Source organism: Dromiciops gliroides, chromosome 2 (assembly GCF_019393635.1).
Source record: "Dromiciops gliroides isolate mDroGli1 chromosome 2, mDroGli1.pri, whole genome shotgun sequence".
NCBI lineage: Eukaryota > Metazoa > Chordata > Mammalia > Microbiotheria > Microbiotheriidae > Dromiciops > Dromiciops gliroides.
Genome location: NC_057862.1, coordinates 169776321 through 169794938, shown reverse-complemented (window position 1 = coordinate 169794938; position 18618 = coordinate 169776321). Strand labels below are relative to the sequence as shown.

General features: G+C 40.4%; 2 protein-coding genes across 5 annotated transcripts in view; one reads left to right on the top strand and one right to left on the bottom strand.

Annotated features, from left to right (window-relative positions):
• COPS2 (COP9 signalosome subunit 2) overlaps positions 1-2305 on the bottom strand; it is a 57464-nt gene extending 55159 nt beyond the window's left edge. For both annotated transcript variants that reach the window (XM_043982035.1, XM_043982036.1), the window contains exon 1: positions 2180-2305. In XM_043982035.1, coding sequence (XP_043837970.1) covers positions 2180-2233 — 54 coding nt within the window. In that variant the 5' untranslated portion in view covers positions 2234-2305. The remainder of the gene's footprint in view (positions 1-2179) is intronic.
• GALK2 (galactokinase 2) overlaps positions 2063-18618 on the top strand; it is a 176786-nt gene continuing 160230 nt past the window's right edge. Inside the window, exons 1-3 of one of the 3 annotated variants that reach the window (XM_043982033.1) lie at positions 8177-8450; positions 14854-15010; positions 16005-16093. In XM_043982033.1, coding sequence (XP_043837968.1) covers positions 16024-16093 — 70 coding nt within the window. In that variant the 5' untranslated portion in view covers positions 8177-8450; positions 14854-15010; positions 16005-16023. Of the gene's footprint in view, positions 2158-8176; positions 8451-14853; positions 15011-16004; positions 16094-18618 lie in introns of those variants that run through there. The other 2 variants (XM_043982034.1, XM_043982032.1) reach the window with 2 other exon arrangements.

Here is an 18618-nt window from a genome sequence, read left to right as displayed (position 1 = left end):
AAAGAAAATGACTTGGCCACTTAAAGAGACAATAAAAACAATCTCATCATTGTTATGCAAATTCTCAAAATGACTGTAAGCTAATCATAAAATTATGAGCCATGAACTTGAATAAAAACTTTGTTTCTAAATTCTTTTTTAGGTAGAAAAGAATAAACAGATGTAAGCAAGCATTTGAGAAACTATATCAGGACTTCTTAATTTAGGGGTCTGTGATCTTATTAGATGGGGGAAGATCATATTTTAATTTTCATTAACTTCTAATTGAAATTTAGAATTTCCTCCAATTATGAAAAACATTATTCTGAGAAGGGGTACATAAATTTCATCAAAACTGACAAAGGAGTCATCACATGGAAAAGGCCTTTAAGAACTCTTGTTCTAAATAGTTAGGAAAAGATCTGATAAAAAGTAAAGATTGTTGTTTTTTTAAAAAGGAAAGGTAGTTAAAGAACAAGCTACAAATGCTTAGGGAACTGATTTTATTATCATTATTATTTTTTAAAACTAATATGCAAGTAGCTTTCCCACAATGATGGAAAGTGTATAGTACTATTAAGTGATTTAGAGTTAGAAAATCTAGGTTCAAACCTTGTCTCTGTGTAACCCCAATCAAGTTAATTTTCTGGGTGTTCTTGGTTTCCTCATTTGTAAAATGAGGACACTGAACAAGATGGTCTAATAGGTACCTTCCAGTTTTAAATACATAATTTTCCAATTGTATATTTGCAAATGCATAATAAATAATGCATGTCATTCCAAGTATCAGCATACCCGCAAACTTAGTAAAATATAACTGTTAAAGACTTCACAAACCCACATTCGTAGCAGTCCGATATCCCTATGACACAATTGCTCCTCCTTTTAAAAATGGAAGATACTGATTTCAAATAAAATAGGTTTATCTCTATACAGAAAGTCATTCGTTAATTTAAAATATTTTATTAAGATCTTAAATAGTAAAAAAAATTTTTTTTAAAGGATCTTAAATAGTCATTGTACTTTACACATATAGTGGGCAAAACAAACAAACGAAACCCTGGACAACTACATCACTTTAGTAGTCAGGCCATAAGCATTTATTAAGCGCCTACTACCTCCCAGGTACTGTTTGTTGCTAAAGAACTTCACAATTAAAAAACAGGGGTAAAGCATCACCTAAGAAAACAAAGTGCAACAAGACCCATATACATGTAATAGACATCAACAACAACGTAGCCCAGGTAGCGGATTCCAACTCCTTATTCCCCAAACCAGATTTTCTTTTATAACAGTAAACTGTATTAAAACTTTACTGAGTTTTACTTTATATTTCGGACATTTTCCGAATTATTTCTTCAATCTTTCCTAGTTATTATAAAGACTCAACTGGGTGAACGGAAGGTTTTCTACCCTGGAGATACTTTTTACTAAGAATCCTGGGAATGTTTTAAGTCAAAGGGGAAAATAGACGACCAATGATATTTTTTCCAATTTGTAAATAAAAACAAAACATGCCCTGCTTTTCTTTTCATCCAAAGTGAAGAAAGGAAGGATTCCGTAAACCCATTTCCCCCCTTTTTTACGGGGTCGAGGGGAGAGGGAAGATCGGTCTTCTGACCTCTCCACCTGCATCTCTCCCCCAAATTCTGCCTGACCCTGAAAGATTCAACTCTTCCCGGAGGAGATGCCCCAAGTGGCACCCGAGATTTGGCCTGGAGGACCCTGCCCAGTCCCCTCCACCCTCGAGTTCCAAGGGGGAAGGGGAGAGAAGGGGCCCGGGCCAGGCCGGGCCTGAAAGGGCAACGCTCGGGCCTAGGCGGCCGCGCCGGCCCGGAGGCGGCTCGGGCGGGCGCGCGGGAGCGGGCAGAGCGCGGCCCGGCCCAGCTCGGCCGGCTGAAGCAGGCCCGGCCTGGCGAGGGCCGGGGGTGCGAAACGACCCACCCCCGGCATCCCCTCCGCACCGGGCGCTCCGTCCCTCTCGGCCCTCGTCCGTCCTTCCCTCCTCCCGCCGGCCGGGGGAGTCGGGCCAGCGCCGGATGCGGGGAGGGGGCGGAGGAGGTAAACTCGTCCTGTCACTGCACCCGGAGAGCCTGGAAGGGAGACGCGCTCAGAGGGGGCGAGGCCGCGGCCCCGGTCGCTCTAGCCTTGGGAGCCAAGCACTGCCTCCAGCCCCAGGTACCCATCCCCAGCGCCTCACCAGGTCGTAGTCCTCCTCATCATCGCACATGAAATCATCCTCCATGTCAGACATCTTGGCCGGGAGGGGGGGAAGGGAAGGGGGGGGGAGGAGAAACTGGAGACAACCTCCTCCCACAATCCTCCGCGCGGAGCGGAGTCACCCCCTTCTTCCTCCGCGCCGCCCTCCTTTTCGCCCAGGCGAGGAGCGGGACGTTTTCGTGCGGAACAGACGTGCTTGGAGCTGAGGGGATCCGCTACGACAGTGAAAGGGAGAGCGCAGCTCGGCTGCCCGCCCTTCCTGCGAGGCGGTTGGTGCCTTAGCAACTTACCCTAGCAACTGAGCCTAGCAACCCTGGGATCCGGCGGCCGGAAGCCAGGGCTGCGGAAGCCCTGGGAGAGTTTTTGGAAACGACACGCTGCCTGAGCCGGTTCCAGCTTTGAGAAGGAGGGAAAAGCCTCTATCCTTAATTTCTTGGGAGGTTGGGGACACTCTTAGGCTATTGAAAGTAGAGGGGAAGCGAGGCATTGGAAGAGAGGCCCCTCTGCCCCTCGTGTCTATGTCTTCCCCGCTTCTTGGGAGAGTTTACGTGGTAGTCCTGGAGAAAAACCTCTTTAAGAAGCAAATACCTTATAACGCAGTGTGCTCGTGGTATTTAAGAGCAGGTGATTGTTTCTTTGGTTTAGACTCGGACACTTGGTTAGAAAACTCCCCCTACCTAAACAATAACTCAACAATTCACCTTCTCTAAGAGTTGCCATGGGGCGCTGAGAGATCCTCAATTAATCGAGGAATGAAAGGGCTAGGTACACAGTGCTAGGTTTGGGGGCGCAGATATTCATATATATATGAATTGGGGTGCAGATGGATATATGGATGGATACACTCGAGTGTATACATGGGTTCTCTCTATCTGATGGAGGAGGCTAAAAGGATTAACAGGTAACGTATCAATAGTACCTAAAAGGGTTAACTGAGAAACTAAGGTTTGTGTTCTTACAGTAAGCAAGAGGGTTTGTCCCTATCAACCCTCACCTTCAACAGACTGTAACCAAGAACTATTAACCATTAATAGCCATTAATATTTTGACATGACACCTAGAAACCAGATCTTAAAGAGATATCATAAACACAGAAACCCTCTGGGTCTGACAAGTTTAAACATGTCTTTATGATCATGCACAGAAAGGACCAAATGTGTCCTTAGGTTCACCTTATGATGTTGTAAACCCCCAAAACACAGCTCCATGGAAAAAAGGTATCCACCTCGGGATGTTTTAGGACCCTAGGAAGTCCAAATTAGGATAAGACCTCCCATGACCCTCCCACAAGGAGGAGATTAAGATAATGAGGAGATAACCTAACTTTTTCTTACTATAAATGTAACTATTTTTCTCCCTATTTGGAGACACCTTTCTCCTTTGGGTGATTCTCCCTGTGGTCAGCACAGTATTTCAATAAAATTTGGGAAACTGAGTCACTGAGTCTGGTAATTCTTTGGGACACCTCATGATCAATTTGATCAATTAAATCCACCTACACTACATATCTACCTGTCTTTCTCCATGACAACCTCAGAGGCCTAAGCACTTACATTCTCCTGAGGAGAACATAATGTACATATACCTAAATACAAAATACCAGGCTTCCCAAAATTCTTCTTAGTGGCCGTTTTAAGTTTTAGTAGCTTTTTTGGGACACCCTGTATATATCTGGAACTTGATGTCTCTTTGACATTTTATTCTCAGCATTTCCAAAACTCAACTATCTCTAAAACTTTTCCCACTTCCTGATCTCCCTATTACTGTTAAGGGGTACCCTCCCAGGCATCTAGACTCGGCAATCTCTGTGCCATCCTTAACGTCTCATTCTGAAAATGCTTGCCAAAGTACTGTTATTTCTACCTTTATAACATCTCTCACATATGTTCCCTTTTCTTCTCTGACATTGCTACCAACCTGGTGCAAGCCTTTATCACCTCATACCTGGACTATTGCAATAACCTTATGGTTGGTCATTCTTCCTCAAGTATCTTCTCACTCCAAGTTGATCTCATCAGAAGTCAAATTGATCTTTCTAAAGCCGAGATCTGACCATATCACCTCTCTCCCCAACTAAGCCCCCCTACCCCTACCTCCACCTCCACTTTTATTCAGTCAACTTCAGTGACTCCCTATTGTCTACAGGATCAAATATAAAATCTTTCTTTGGCTTATAAAGCCCTTCATACTTCCGACCTTTCCAGCTGTTTGTTGTTGGGTTTTTTTTTTTTACACTCCTCATCTCCCTCACACCCCCCACCCCATTCCTCATGTACTCTGCAATCTGTTCCTCACAAACCAAACATCTCCTGATTCCCATTGTTTTCGTTGACTGTCCCTCATGCTTGAACTCTCCCCCTCATCTCTACCTCCTAGCTTCCCTACCTTCCTTAAGTGCCTCCTTCTCCAAGAAGCCTTGATCCTCTTTAATACTAATGCCTTCCCTCTCTTGATTATCTCCATTTTATCCTGTATATATCATGTTTAAACATAATTATTTGCATGTTGTCTCTCCCATTAGATTTCCCTTTAGCTCCTGAGAGCTAAGTAAGCACAGTGCCTGGCACATAATAGGCAATTAATAAATTATAAGATGATTGATTAACTGATTACAAAGTAAATACAAGACTAATTTGGTGGGGGTAGGTACTATTAGCTGTGGAGATCTATAAATGCCTAGTGTAGGAGGTAGTTCTAGAACTGAGCTTTGGAAGGAAGGTAGGGATTCTAAGAAGCAAATGTAAGAAGGGAGGGCATTTCAGGCTATTCAGCAACAGGCTGTGCAAAGGCATGGAGACAGAAGATATCATTTCAGTATATGAAAGACCAGTATATGTAGACCAGTTTAGCTGGAAAGAAGAATGCATGATGGGGAGTAACATGTAATAAGGCCAGAAATGTGGTCTGGAGTGAGATTATGAAAGTCATAGAGCCAGCATGTAGTATAGTAAGTAGATAGGGCACTGGATTTGGAGGAAGGCAAAAGCTTTTATAGAGGATAGACTGGGTGTCCACCTGAAAATTGAAAGTTCCTTTTTGGGGTGGGGTGGGGAAAGCCAGGATGCTTGTCATATTCTTGAGAGGCAAGGGGGATTGTTTTTTGAAATGAAGGTCCTGACCTTTGGGGTTATCTCTGTTTTCTAGTTCTGTTTAGGTAGTAGCCACTTCTAATTGACTTTCCTGCTATGGAATTTTATCTCCCCTTACTTTTTAGATATGTAAGTCCTGATATCTAGTTGGTCAGTCTAAACTTTAATAGTCCCTTGAATCCTCGATATTTCTGTCCTGTGATCTGGTCATTTTGGGTTTTGCTTCTCACAGGAAAAACATCATCTGATTTATTCTGTTATGGGCCTGGGGTACCTCAGAACTTTTCTGGGGGAAATCGAGGAATCTTCTCCTTGAGAAACTAAACCAAAGGACAGACACACCTAAAGAGATAAGCAGTACTAGATCGGGACTGAGTTAGCTCCCAGACCACCACCCATCATTCCAGTCTCCCTCACCCCTTGGTGAGATAAGATTAGGTGTGGCTTCAGTCTTTATGGTATGAGGACAGAGATGGCTTGAGACATCCAGAGCCACCCCTCACCCAAGTTCCCCCAGCTACCACCAGTGGGGGATGATGCTATCCCAATAAGGGACCTTTCCACAGTGAGATGATCACCCCATCGGATCACCATTGGTCCTCTATAAAAGTATTTGCTTGTCTCCTGCTTGAGGAGATAGGTATCTCAGAGAACCATACCTGTGTGCCATGCCTTCTCACCATGAGAAGTCCAAGGACTTCTCTCTTGGTTTCCTTTCACTAGTGCCTAAATTACATATATATATATAGGATTTGTGTGCAAGAGGTTGTAATTCTTTAAAGAGGAATTCCTAAGAACCCCACCAATTTCCCCCATAACAATCCTAAACCCCATGTCACTATAATCCTAAATTCAAGCCTGATCACATTGTCTCTTCTGCCCAAGAAGCTGTAGAGGCTCCCTATTGCTTTTATATTAGAATGCAAACCCTTCTCCTTGGTATTTAATGCTCTTCCCTTCATAGTCCAGCTCCTCCACCATTCTTTCCAGGTGATTACACATTACTACTCCTCACATACTGCCATCCAAGCAAATTGGCTTGCTTGCTGTTTCCTGTACATTCTATTTTCCTCTCAGTGCCTATGTACAGGTTGTCCTCCCCTTCCACTCCATTAACCTGGAATGCTTTTCTTTTTCTTTCTTTTCCTTCCCTTTTCTCCCCTCTTGGAAACCTGAGATCCTATCAAGGCTCAGCTCAAGTGCCTTTTCCTTCAAGATAACACTCCTAATTGTCCGGGCTATTAGCTTTCCCCCACCCTTATTACTATGTATTTTGTATATATCCTCTATTTACTTTATGTAAACATGTATCCCCCAGGGGAATATAAACTCCTTGGGGGTAGGGACTGTGACTAAGCACAGGGTCTGGTACACAGTTGGCACTTAATAAATGTTTATTGACTGACTCCAAATTCATTTGCTTAATCTCTCTCTCTCTCTCTCTCTCTCTCTCTCTCTCTCTCTCTCTCTCTCTCTCTCACACACACACACACACACACACACGTTTTTATCAGTAAAACAGGCTGGAGAGAATTTTGCAGGTAAATTGTTAAGGAGAGATGGAAAAATAGTAGCAGGTGGAATTTAGAATTTTACTCCATTCAACCCCCAATTCTGGCCTATGAAAATTCACTGAGCAGTTTAAAAGGTGTGAACAGTCCTTAAACTTGCTTTCTTTTCAGGAAATGGAGTCATTCCTATCTAACTACTTTTATGAAGCCTTCATTGTGCCCTTTACTACTTCTGACCACCACATGAATTACCTAAAAATGTAACTCTTTGGCGGAAAAATAATTCATACCTTTTCTTCAAAATGGGGGAGTGGGTGGGAAAAACCTTTCAAGGATGTGAGTAAATATTCTTGCTAAATTTTTTAATCACAACTTCAAAAAAATTCAGATTATCCCTTGTTAGTAATGCCTCTATTTTGGATGTTTGAGGAATATAATTTTAGCAATATTACTGTAACTTGGAAGCAAAGTATCTGCATTTCCCACTTGCTTCCATTCCCACACAACAAATATGCCATACTTTCTGTTTTTTGAGTTCGATTTTTTTTTTTACCAGTTGGCACATTTCCCCCCAAATAGCATGGTAGTGGTTTACTCTCCTGAAATTGACTTCAGACCATGTGTGTGGTGTGTATGTTTGTATGTATATGTATATATGCATATGAATATATAGACATGTGTATGTATGTCTCTATATTCACATTGTTTTCCTGAAAAAGTATACCAGTACAGTACAAATTGTAAATCCAAGGACCATCCATATATAAATATCCATATTGTCCAAAGAAATGTCAGGACTTTACTGTTTACGAAGTAGAGTACATGAGTTTAGAGAAAAAAAGTTGAGCTGTAAGAACTCTTCAATCACTCAGCAAGATGGTGTATGTGCGTGTGTGGGGGGGTGGGGGGGATAGGCCGGTGGGAGGGACGGGACAGTATTGTACTAAATACAATGCCTTTCTCCTTTTGAGGAATTTTGAATTTCATGACTTTTAATTTTTAATGACTTTACAAGGTAACTACCATCACACAGACGTCATTTTTCCCCCTCAAGCTTTGAAGCAAATTTTCCTTTGCACTCTGCTGGGCCCTTCTGTTGACTCTGGGATAGAATAATTTATTTGCAAGCCACCAGGCTATGCAATATCAACCAATATTTTACTTAAATAGAAACCAATGCTGATGGGAGTAGTGCAGATTGGAATCAGCAGGCGAGAGGTGTGTGGTTTTGCGGTGGAGGGGGTGGTACAAGGTGATAATTGTATTCAGACTTCACCAGGGGAGTGCATTGGCAAAGTGTTTCGTCAGTTCCACGAGTACTTACGCACGGACTCCCGGGAGACAAACGTCCGCTTAGCTCTACATTGCTGCACCTGACTGGGGGCGGGGAGGGACGGTTGAGGGAACCCTACGGAGGAGGGGTCGGGGGAGGAGCAGCAAGCTGCAGAACTAGCTTACTCCAAGAAGTAGGACTTCCGCGATGTACTGCCTATAGTGCCCGGAAGGAAGAGGCTTTTATAGCCGCTGTCAGTCCCATGATTTTCCTGGGAGGCTGCATTAGCAGTGGGAACGGCTGAACAGAGAAGCAGGCAGGAGCTATGGCTGCGGAAGGTCCCGGCACGTGTCTAATCCAGGTGGCAGAGCATCCCAGGTGGGAGAATAGGGATCCTGAGCTTTGAGCTGCTGGCTCTCTCTTCTTTAAAATTCTACTTATTTATTTTGCCATTACTTGAGATCATGCCCCACTACAGCCTTTCCTTCCTTCGGGAATGCTGCATTTGCTCTGTCAAGACCTTGTAGAATAATTAAAGCGTTCCCTACTGTTCTGCCAGACGACAGAACAGCAATCAACCCTCTTCCTCCTTTTTTCATTTCACAACGGATGAGGGAGGTTGGAGCTTGTGCCCGAAGCAGAAACGCTGGTTTCTCTGTTACTCCAAACCTCCTTTTTTCTTTTTTTGTAGGTGGACCATGAGCAGGCCTATCTTACCTGAAGTTATTACCTTCTCCCCCCTTCTCCCCCCTTCTCCCCCTCACACTTTTAGGAAGAATGCCAAAATACCTTCCCTAAAGACCAATTCAGATGTCTCCCTTTGAAGTGGAGTTATCCTGAGTTCTTGAAGGCTGTGCAGCTAAGCACAGATTCTATCAACCTGAAGTGGTTTCCAGCAGGCCCTAAAGTTGAGTTTAGTGTCTGTCATCTGAGAACTAGTTTAATTTCAGAAAACCTTATTTTCTGATTGTTATTCCCAACAACGCAGGAAGAGTATGTATATACTGAGGCCTGGGAAGGTGGTGATCTGGGTTGGTGACTGCATCATTTGAAGTACGAAGTATAAGATAAAGTAGCACTTCTCTACCCTGTCCTGATGGTGCTAAGGATGGCTTTCTGAGCCTATTCTGTTTTCATCAAAAACCCATTGTAGGAATTAGTTGTCTCCTGAACAGCTGAAGTTTCAGTTTCTGCCCAGTAACTACAACTCTAGTCTAAATTGGCTTCCCCTGGGCAGTTTTGTGATCCTAAGGGAGTCCATGTAAATTAAGGATATATTGGGGATATGGTATAGAAACTGGCTGATACCTCTTGCGAAGAAAGATAAGGGTTTTTGCCCTTAAGGAGAGCATACTAGATGGTTAGATGACCTATTCCGTGAGTCAATTTCATTTCTTGGAGCTATTTTTTTTTAAAGTATAGGAAAAACTATAGGGGGCAGCTAGGTGGCAGTGGATAAAACACCGGCCCTGTATTCAGGAGAACCTGAGTTCAAATCCCTCCTCAGACACTTGACACTGACTAGCTGTGTGACCCTGGACAAGTCACTTAACCCTTATTGCCCAGTCCTCCCCGCCCCCAAAGAAAAAAACGATGGTCACTTTATAAGCCAAGCAATTGTTCAGAGTGCTGCTGAAAAGTTGTAATGTGAAGCATCACCTTTTTTCATTGTCTGACACACGTTCCTTTCATGGTGCACCAATCCATCTTTCTGTGCTTTTGTGAGCGTGCATGAAGAGGCAGTGGTGGAGTAGAGAAGATGCTGGAGTTATGTAGAAGACTGAGATTCAAATGCTGGACTGACATTGGATAGCTGTGTGTTCAGGGACAAGCTGTGTAACCTCTTTATTGTTATCTGTAAAAGGGGAGTATTAATACTTAAACTGATCTTACAGAGGTAAGAAAACAGTAATAGTAGGCATTTTCCTAGTGCTTTAAAATTTGCCAAGTTTTATGTACATTGTTTCATTTTAGTTTCACAGCAACTTTGGGAAATGGGTGCAGCAGGTGTTGTCCTCATTTTACAGATGAAAACCCTGAACCTCTGGTTAAATGCCTTGCCTATGGCCAAAGAGCTAAGTAGCAGAGGCAGGATTTGAATCCATTGGTTGTGGATTCTGTTCAAGATTCTATATGTCTTAAGGAATTCTAGAAATGTGTATAGTTGTTTTTATAGACTTCTTACCACTCCAGAATCCTTGTCTTGAAATTGACAAACCATTGACAAACCGGGAGGGAACGGTTCACTTTGATATGCCCAGTTTACAAGTTGGTGATGGTGCACTTGTAAGTATCTTTTGCTAGAAAAGGAGTGAAATTTTATCTATTTCAATCTTGTAGTAGCTACTGGCCGCCATTTATCTTTTTGGTAATGTTTCTGGCTTTGTTTCTTTTGACTGGCTAAAGAAAGGAACCAGGGTGAAGCTGAGTCCTTGAGAAGGTCAGGGCTTATCTCACCTCTAGGGGAAAGAGATAAATGTAGGGTGCTTAGATGGTATCTTTTATGATTTTGCAAGATATAATAATTCTTGGTTCTTCAAGAACCACGGAAGTGATTTTGGACTTTGGAATTCCTAGTTGCCTTTGTTGGAGGGACATTTTTGGTAAAATCTACGTACTTCCCAGCTGGATGTGGTAGAGGAAAACTAATTAATCACCCATACATGGGAAAGAGGTGTTTTTTATTGCTAAGGGATTCATAATATAGGCAATTTCTTCTAACAATGCAGATCAGCAACTATTCCCCGATTTGTACTCTTGGAGAATTCTCTGGTGGCACTGGTATGTTATCAGTGGTATCATAATGGAACTTTCTGGGGGCACCCAAGAGGGTCAGTACTGTCCAATTTGAATTCTTGAGATGAGGTCAGATAATAGCATATGGGATCAATTAAGAGTGAATCTAGATAGCAAGGTGGAGAGCATGTATAAGAGGTTGCTTATATATATATATTTGAGGGAAACATTGATAAGCTAAAATATTCAATGTATCGTTGTATAAAACAGAAAAGATAGTTGTTTTTTAAACACAGGTTGTTATGCAAAAATGAATAGTATTCTTGGAGGGAAATGTATATTCTTAGCTACAGGAGACAAATAAGGGAGTTAGAGAATAAGTAGTATAGCTACTAAATCAAAGCAATATGCCAATACAGGGAGAACTTTCCCAAGATGCTGCCATTTTCCACCTTTAGCAGCTAAGTGTTTTTACACCAGTAAGAAGTGAAGATGAGACAATGAACAATATTAACTGCTGCAGCTGGACTTGTAGTTCACTAGGGGTCATTTACAGCAGAAAGGCTGTAAATAGATCCACATGCAGTCAGTACAGCTTGATGCAGGACTATTTCTATGGTGAAGAAAGTCCATGTAAGGGAAGTTCTTGGTGCAATACCAGGGAATTTGGTAAGGGATATAAAAGCAAAGGAGGTTCACTGGAGATTTGCCAAAGTCAGACTCTGGGCTTCATCTGGGTAGGATAATTTTGTTCATTTCTCCCACAGTCAGTCAAATAGAATGGATTCCTAGGGGGTGCAGTGGATAGAGCACTGGCCCTGGAGTCAGGAGAACCTGAGTTCAAATCTCACTTCAGATACTTAACAGCTGTATGACCCTGAGCAAGTTAATTAACCCCTATTGCTCCCCCCCCCCCCAAATGGATTCTTAGGGGCTACATATTCTTTTTGAAATCCACAAATCAACATTATCTATGATGTATGTATTTTTATTATGTTAAACAATTTGCCAAATTTAATCTGGTTTTGTCTGACACCTCTGGGTTAAGTGAATTGCCTGAATCCCAGAGTTAATGTATATTAGAGATAGCACTTGAATCCAGGTTCAGCACTTTACCCATTATGATAAGATATTGTGAAATAATGAATCTTTTAAATGGAGTTTCTGTCTTGTACATGGGTGCCTAATGAATGTCCTTTAAGTTAAATGGAATGTGATGGGCACATTTCAGCATATGTTAAATACTTCAAAGAATTCTATGGTACTATAACTTTTTGGAGAAGAATGACTATGAAGGATGTTAGTAATACACATTGCTGAAAAAATGGAACAGTAGTTTCTTAGCTTTTCCTTCCTAAACAGATCAGCATTTTTCCAGTGAAATGTTGTGTGTATGGATAAATAACACATACCTAAACACAGCATTCATACAATAGCCATTTATTATTTTGTAGCTAGGTGGCAAAGTGGATAGAGCTTTGGGCCTGATAGGAAGACCTGAATTCAAATTCATCTGCTTCAGACACTTGATAACTGTGTGACCTTGGGAAGTACACTTAACCCTGTTTGCCTCAGTTTCTTCTTCAATAAAATATAATAATAACACCTACTCCAGGGTTATTGTGAGAATCAAATAAGATAATTTAAAGTACTTAGCACATAGGAAGTGCTATATCAATGTTAGCTTTGCTGTATTGTTCTAATAATAATAATAATTATTATTATTATCATTGTTTATCTTAAATGTTAGGCACTGTGCTTAGTGCTAGAGAAACAAAGAGAAAATGAAATCCAGCAATTTTTATCAAATGAGTTAATATATGTAAAGTGGTTTGTAAAACTTAAAGTGCTATGTAAATTTTTGCTATTATTATTATTATTATTTCTAATGCACCCCTAAATGGTGCATTTCATTTTAGAAGGTCCCATCTAGAATTCGAAAATAGCTTTTTAAAAGAGGGGCAAGTTGCTATGTAGAGAACACAAATATACATAAAAATATCACTCTGATTATAGAATGAGAGCAAAATTTATAAACTTAAAAAATACCTAATAAAGTACAAAGATGTAAAATTTTATTTCCTCTGACATACCCTTTTCCAAGGTCCTTGAAATCAGTTTTTGAAACAAAGCTTCCTAATATTCCCTTGAGATGTTAGGATTGGCTAGCCTGATTTTTTTTTCGGTGAGGCAATTGGGGTTAAGTGACTTGCCCAGTGTCACACAGCTAATAAGTGTTAAGTGTCTGAAGCTGGATTTGAACTCAGGGCCTTCTGAATCCAGGGCCAGTGCTCTATCCACTGCACCACCTAGCTGCCCCGGCTAGCCTGATTTTTGAAAGAGAAAATTGAAGCAGATGTTAGATGCCTTGTGTTAGGTCACATCTGCCATAGAAATTTTATCTCCTATTCTCTTAGAACAGCAAGATGCATCTAGGGCTATCTTTGGCCCAAAGATAAAATCCATGCTTATCCAAAGGTAGTTACACCCATAAATTTGTTTCCTTAAGACCAGTCAACAGCACTGCTATCAAACAGATTTTAAGTCAAAAGAGCATTCAGAGCACCACACTCAGCAGTTTGTTTCAAAGAGTTATGCTGGCAAATTCCTCCACAAACAGTGGGATCTTTGTGGGAACCCTTTTCATACTGAAAGTGCACTGAGGTCATTAGACTGCTTTTTGGCACTTTGGATGATAGCATATTTTAAAGGCTAGTGTGTTCCCAGTGACCAGTATTGAGTGTTGGAAGTATAGCTCCTTCCAAAATTATAACCCTGAAATATTGTGCATTATTGGAGGGTTATAGATACAGAGACACACTGAAGAAATAGAATGCAACAGGAGAAGTAAAAGGAAGCTAAATCCTAGAATTATATTGTTGGTTCTTTAGAATTCATTTTGTCTAACCCTTACTTGGAACAATAATTCTCTCCAATCAATGAATGATCATCTAGCTTCCCCTGGAAGACTGGTTGTTATAGGTGGAAATTTCTACTTACTAAAGTTGACCATTCCATTTGTGTACAAGAAGTTCTTCCTTCTAGGGAGACAAATTTCAGGAAAATATAACTTTCAATCTATTGGTTCAATTTTTGGCCTTGAAGATCAAGAAGAATTAAAATTTATTCTCCCTTCTACATTGACAGTCCTTCAAATGGTCGAAGATAATTAGCAGTTCCCCTCACTCTCAACAAAGACTCTTTGTCAGCCAGAACATCCCCAGGTCCTGCTCAATTTTGGAGCACCTTGAGCACCTGGCAAAAGAGTGTGAACTTTAATTGGTAGATAATAGGGAACCAGTGAATATTTTTGAGCAGAAGTGTGACATAACCAAATTTATGCATAAGAAAGTTTAGTCTGTTAGAGATTTGAAGGATGAATTGGAGGTGGGAGAAAGGCTGTTGTAATATTTCAGGCTGGTGATGGTGAGAGCCTTTCTAAGGGTGGTGATGCAAGGACTGAAAAAGGAGACAGTAGAGTTGAGATATTATGGGAATAGAATATTGGTGGTTGATTGAATATAAGATTGTAATTTAGAACTTGAAGGGACCTTATAAGTTAGTTCTTTATCTAGTATTTAACATCTTTGTTTTACAGATGAGGTAACTGAGGTCCAGAGAGGCTGAATAAGTGGCCCAAAGTCACACAGTCAGGGAGTGGCATTTTAACAGGATTTAAACATGGCTCTCTGATTGCAAAGTCCTTTCCTCTGAATCACCCTCACATGAGACATGAGTGAGAAGGAAGAATCAAAGACAACATGAAGGTTTTGAACATGAAAGATTGCATGAATGGGGGTGCCACTAACAAAACTGATGAAATCAGAAGGAGTAGGTTTTTTGGGGAAAGATATAAGTACAATTTTGGGAAAGGAAGTGGGATGATTACAAATTAAGAATGAAAAGGGCAGCTAGGTGGCGCAGTGGATAAAGCACTGGCCCTGGATTCAGGAGGACCTGAGTTCAAATCCGGCCTCAGACACTTGATACTTACTAGCTGTGTGACCCTGGGCAAGTCACTTAACCCCAATTGCCTCATACACAGCAAAAAAGAAAAAGAAAGAATAAAGAATGAAAGAAGAGATGTTCAGTACATTAGTAACTCCCAAGATTCTGAAAAAATAAGCAAAGAGCTTCCTATGAGTGGGTGGATCTTAAGAAGATTTATGGAAAGATGGACAAGAATCATCCCAGGTGAAAAGGTATGAGAAAGTTGCCTTCTGCTTTGAGAGAAGTGCAGATATCAGTGAAATCATAGCTTCATCAAAGTATCAGGGTATCAAGAAAATGAACAGATGTGTATATTTTTCTGCTATTTAAAAAAGAAAAGTATTACATGGAAAGCTATGATTGTCTTTCCTTTTGCTTTGTTTCTCCTCTCTGGTCCATTTTGAATATACCTTTATAAATAATTTTTATTAGACTTAGATGAGGTCTTTTACAACATATTTTAGGAGCATATCATCATTGATAATGTGTTGCAACCCAAAGAGCATCATGCAACAAGAGAATTAGATTATTTGTAACTGATTCCTTTAAGATTGTGATATTCCATGATTTGAAGATATGCTTTGGCAACAAAAAATAGTTTGAGGTCACCCATTTAATTTCCTGCCTTTAGGAAATGACTAGCAAGTATTTACCGAAGTTATTTGTTTTAAAAATAGTTCATGGGGCAGCTAGATGGCACAGTGGATAGAACACCGGCCCTGGAGTCAGGAGTACCTGAGTTCAAATCCGGCCTCAGACACTTAACACTTACTAGCTGTGTGACCCTGGGCAAGTCACTTAACCCCAATTGCCTCACTAAAAAAAAAAAAAGTTCATATTTGCTTTCTTGTGACTTTGGGAAATAAAGCTCTGAAGAAGGAAAATTCCAGGTTTGGTTGATTTATAGCAGTAAGACATTGTGTTTCTTTTTTAAGGGAAGAATCACTAATAACAACATTTTAAAGTGCTTTAATGTTAATAAAGCATTTTCCCCACAAAAAACCTCTGAGGTAGGTAAGTAATGAATCATTATCCCTGAGGTCCAAAAGGGTCAAAGGATTTTAATTTTGGTTTCCTGGTTCTAAGAATAGTATTCTTTCCACTATACCACAGTACCACGGTACCAGTTAGGAGATGAAATGTGCATGTATTTTTATCTTTAGGAAGTTAAAAAATATTTCTGAGATATTTCACTTTGCTTTTCAGACTGCTCAAGCTGAAGGAGATGTTCATTTCCAAGTTTGGATCCATTCCTGAGTTTTATGTTCGGGCACCAGGACGAGTCAATATAATAGGTACTTAGAAATTCATTCTCTGAACATTTTTGTTCTAAAATACAAAACTGGCAAATTATAAATTTGTTGATATTTTGTTCTTTATTTTTTCCTTGGGTGAGTGGAGTTGAGGAAACAGATTATATGAACTATATGGTTGTGGGAGTACTTAAGCCTCCTGCAGGACCTCACTTTTTAAACCCATGTTTGAGGCTCAGTTTGTCTGTTTATTATTTATTTTGGGTGTTTGTTTATATAGAATTAACCTGGCAGAAATTTTTTTATGGGGTTGATGTGATTTAGAAATTTCCCTTATGTTGTACTCTAAATCTATAGTCCTTATTAGGTTATTTATATAGAATTATATAGTCTTTGCCAGGAAAACCACATATAAGGTGACGAGGGGTTGTATACAGTGACACAAGTTTAAATTTAATCTGCTTTATTTTTAATGTTTTCTCTATCACTTTCTTAAGTTTAGACAATCAACAATAATAACAAAAAAAAATCAAGGCCTAATTTGTAGCATCTGTTGATTTCTGTATTATAAAATGATCATGATGAAAATGTAACAGCTAGCTCCAGAACACCCCTGACTAGAATACTTTGTTATCTGAATCAGTGATTTTATTTTTTCATGTGGTGTTAAGGGCTAAAATTCTAGCTAAACTGTCTAAAATATCTAATGAGTGGTCGCCAATAAATTATAAGCTTTAGCAAGAGTTAGACTTTTAAGCATTTATTAAGGAGAATAAGAATTTGGTAAAGAGAGAGAAAAAGGCCTAGATTCCTATCTATTAAAGGGAAAGCACATTTCTAGCTCTGCTCTCCACCAGAGTCCAGAGGAAAGAGAGCGAGACTGAGCGCCAGTCTCTTCCTTCCTCCTCCCACTAGTCCGCGTCACTTCCTGACTCCTGAAGAAAAGACTCCTGGTCTTGCCCTCAAAGACCTTCCCTTCATGGGCAGAACTCTTCTACAGTAAGTATCCAGCAGGTGGCGTCATTCCAATCGTTACAGTGGTATGACTTAGGTTCTAGAGGTCTCTGATCATCTTCTTCCTGGCAGTCTATATGCTGGTCCCTTGTAACATTAATGTTTATTATATGACATTTCCTGCTCTGTTGAGATAGTGTACCTGAGTGCTTATTACTCATGGATCTACATCTGGGTGATCTTTCACAGGGAAAAGTAGGTAGATCATAGGTGTAAAGATGGAGAGGCTTTTAGTGGCTGTCTCCTCCCAGTCCCTTCAGGATTTACAGCTCCCATGGATTTAATTACCATTTCTTTGCTGATAATTTTCAAATCTGCCTTTCCTGGTATTTAGGTTAATTTCCAGTCTTTTATGGCCACTTGCCTTTCAGACATTTCAAATCTCCTAAACTCAACATGTCAACAGAACTCATTATCTTTCTCCCTAAACCCTTATCCTCCTACTTTCCCTATTACTATAGAGGAAAGCACTATCCTCTCAGTCCCTCAAGCTTGCAATCTAGATTCTAATCAATCACCTTCGATTCCTCATTATCTCTTAGCCCCCCTCCCCCCAATCCAAGTTGTTGCTAAGGGTTGTTGATTTTGTAACCTCTTCAAATATGTCCCCTTCTCTCCTCTGACACTGCCACCACCCTGGTATAGGCCCTCATCACCTCATACTTGAATTATTGCGGTAATTTGCTGGTGGGTTGGCTTGCCTCAAGCCTCTCCTCCAGTCCATTCTCTATTCAACTACTAAAGTGATTTTTCTAAAATGCAGGTCTTACATTTCCCCCTACTCAATAAACTCCAGTGGCCTTTATTGCCTTCATAACCTACCTTCCTCATACTTTTCATGTCTTCTTAGGCCTTACTTCCTGAAATGTACTCTGATACAGTGATGTCCAATGACCCTTCCTGGTTGTTCCTTGAACAAGATGCTCCATCTCTTGGCCCTGGGCATTCTTTCTAGCTGTCCCCCATGCCTGGGACACTCTCCCTTTTCCACTCTGAATACTGACCTCCCTGTTTTTTTTAAGTCCCAACTAAAATCCTACCTACTGGAAAGCTTTCCGCACCTCTTAATTGTAGTGCTTTCCCTCTGTTAGTTATTTCCTATTGATATAGCTTGCTTTGTATATATTTGTTTGTATACATTTCACTAGATTGTAAGCTTCCTGAGGTCAGGAACTATCTTTTCCTTCTTTTTGTATCCCCAGTGCTTAGCACAGTATCTGGTACATAGTAGATACTTAATAAGTGTTTATCAGTTGGTAACAGAAGGCTTTCTTAGTTTGGTGCAACTTATTGATTATGGTAAAATAAATTTATTGACTTAATCATCTTTGATCTAATCAACTGATTTAATTACTCTGTTATTTTGTGAACTCTTGAAAAGAAAATCTATAACTGGCTTAGTTTTTCTCCTGTTTTAACCCCACCATGTTAACTTTCCCATTTAAAAAAAATTATTTTTATTTCATTAAATATTTCCCAATTACATGTAAACATTTTTAGAAATAATCATTTAAAAATTTTGAGTTCTAAATTCTCTCCCCCACCTCTTCTCC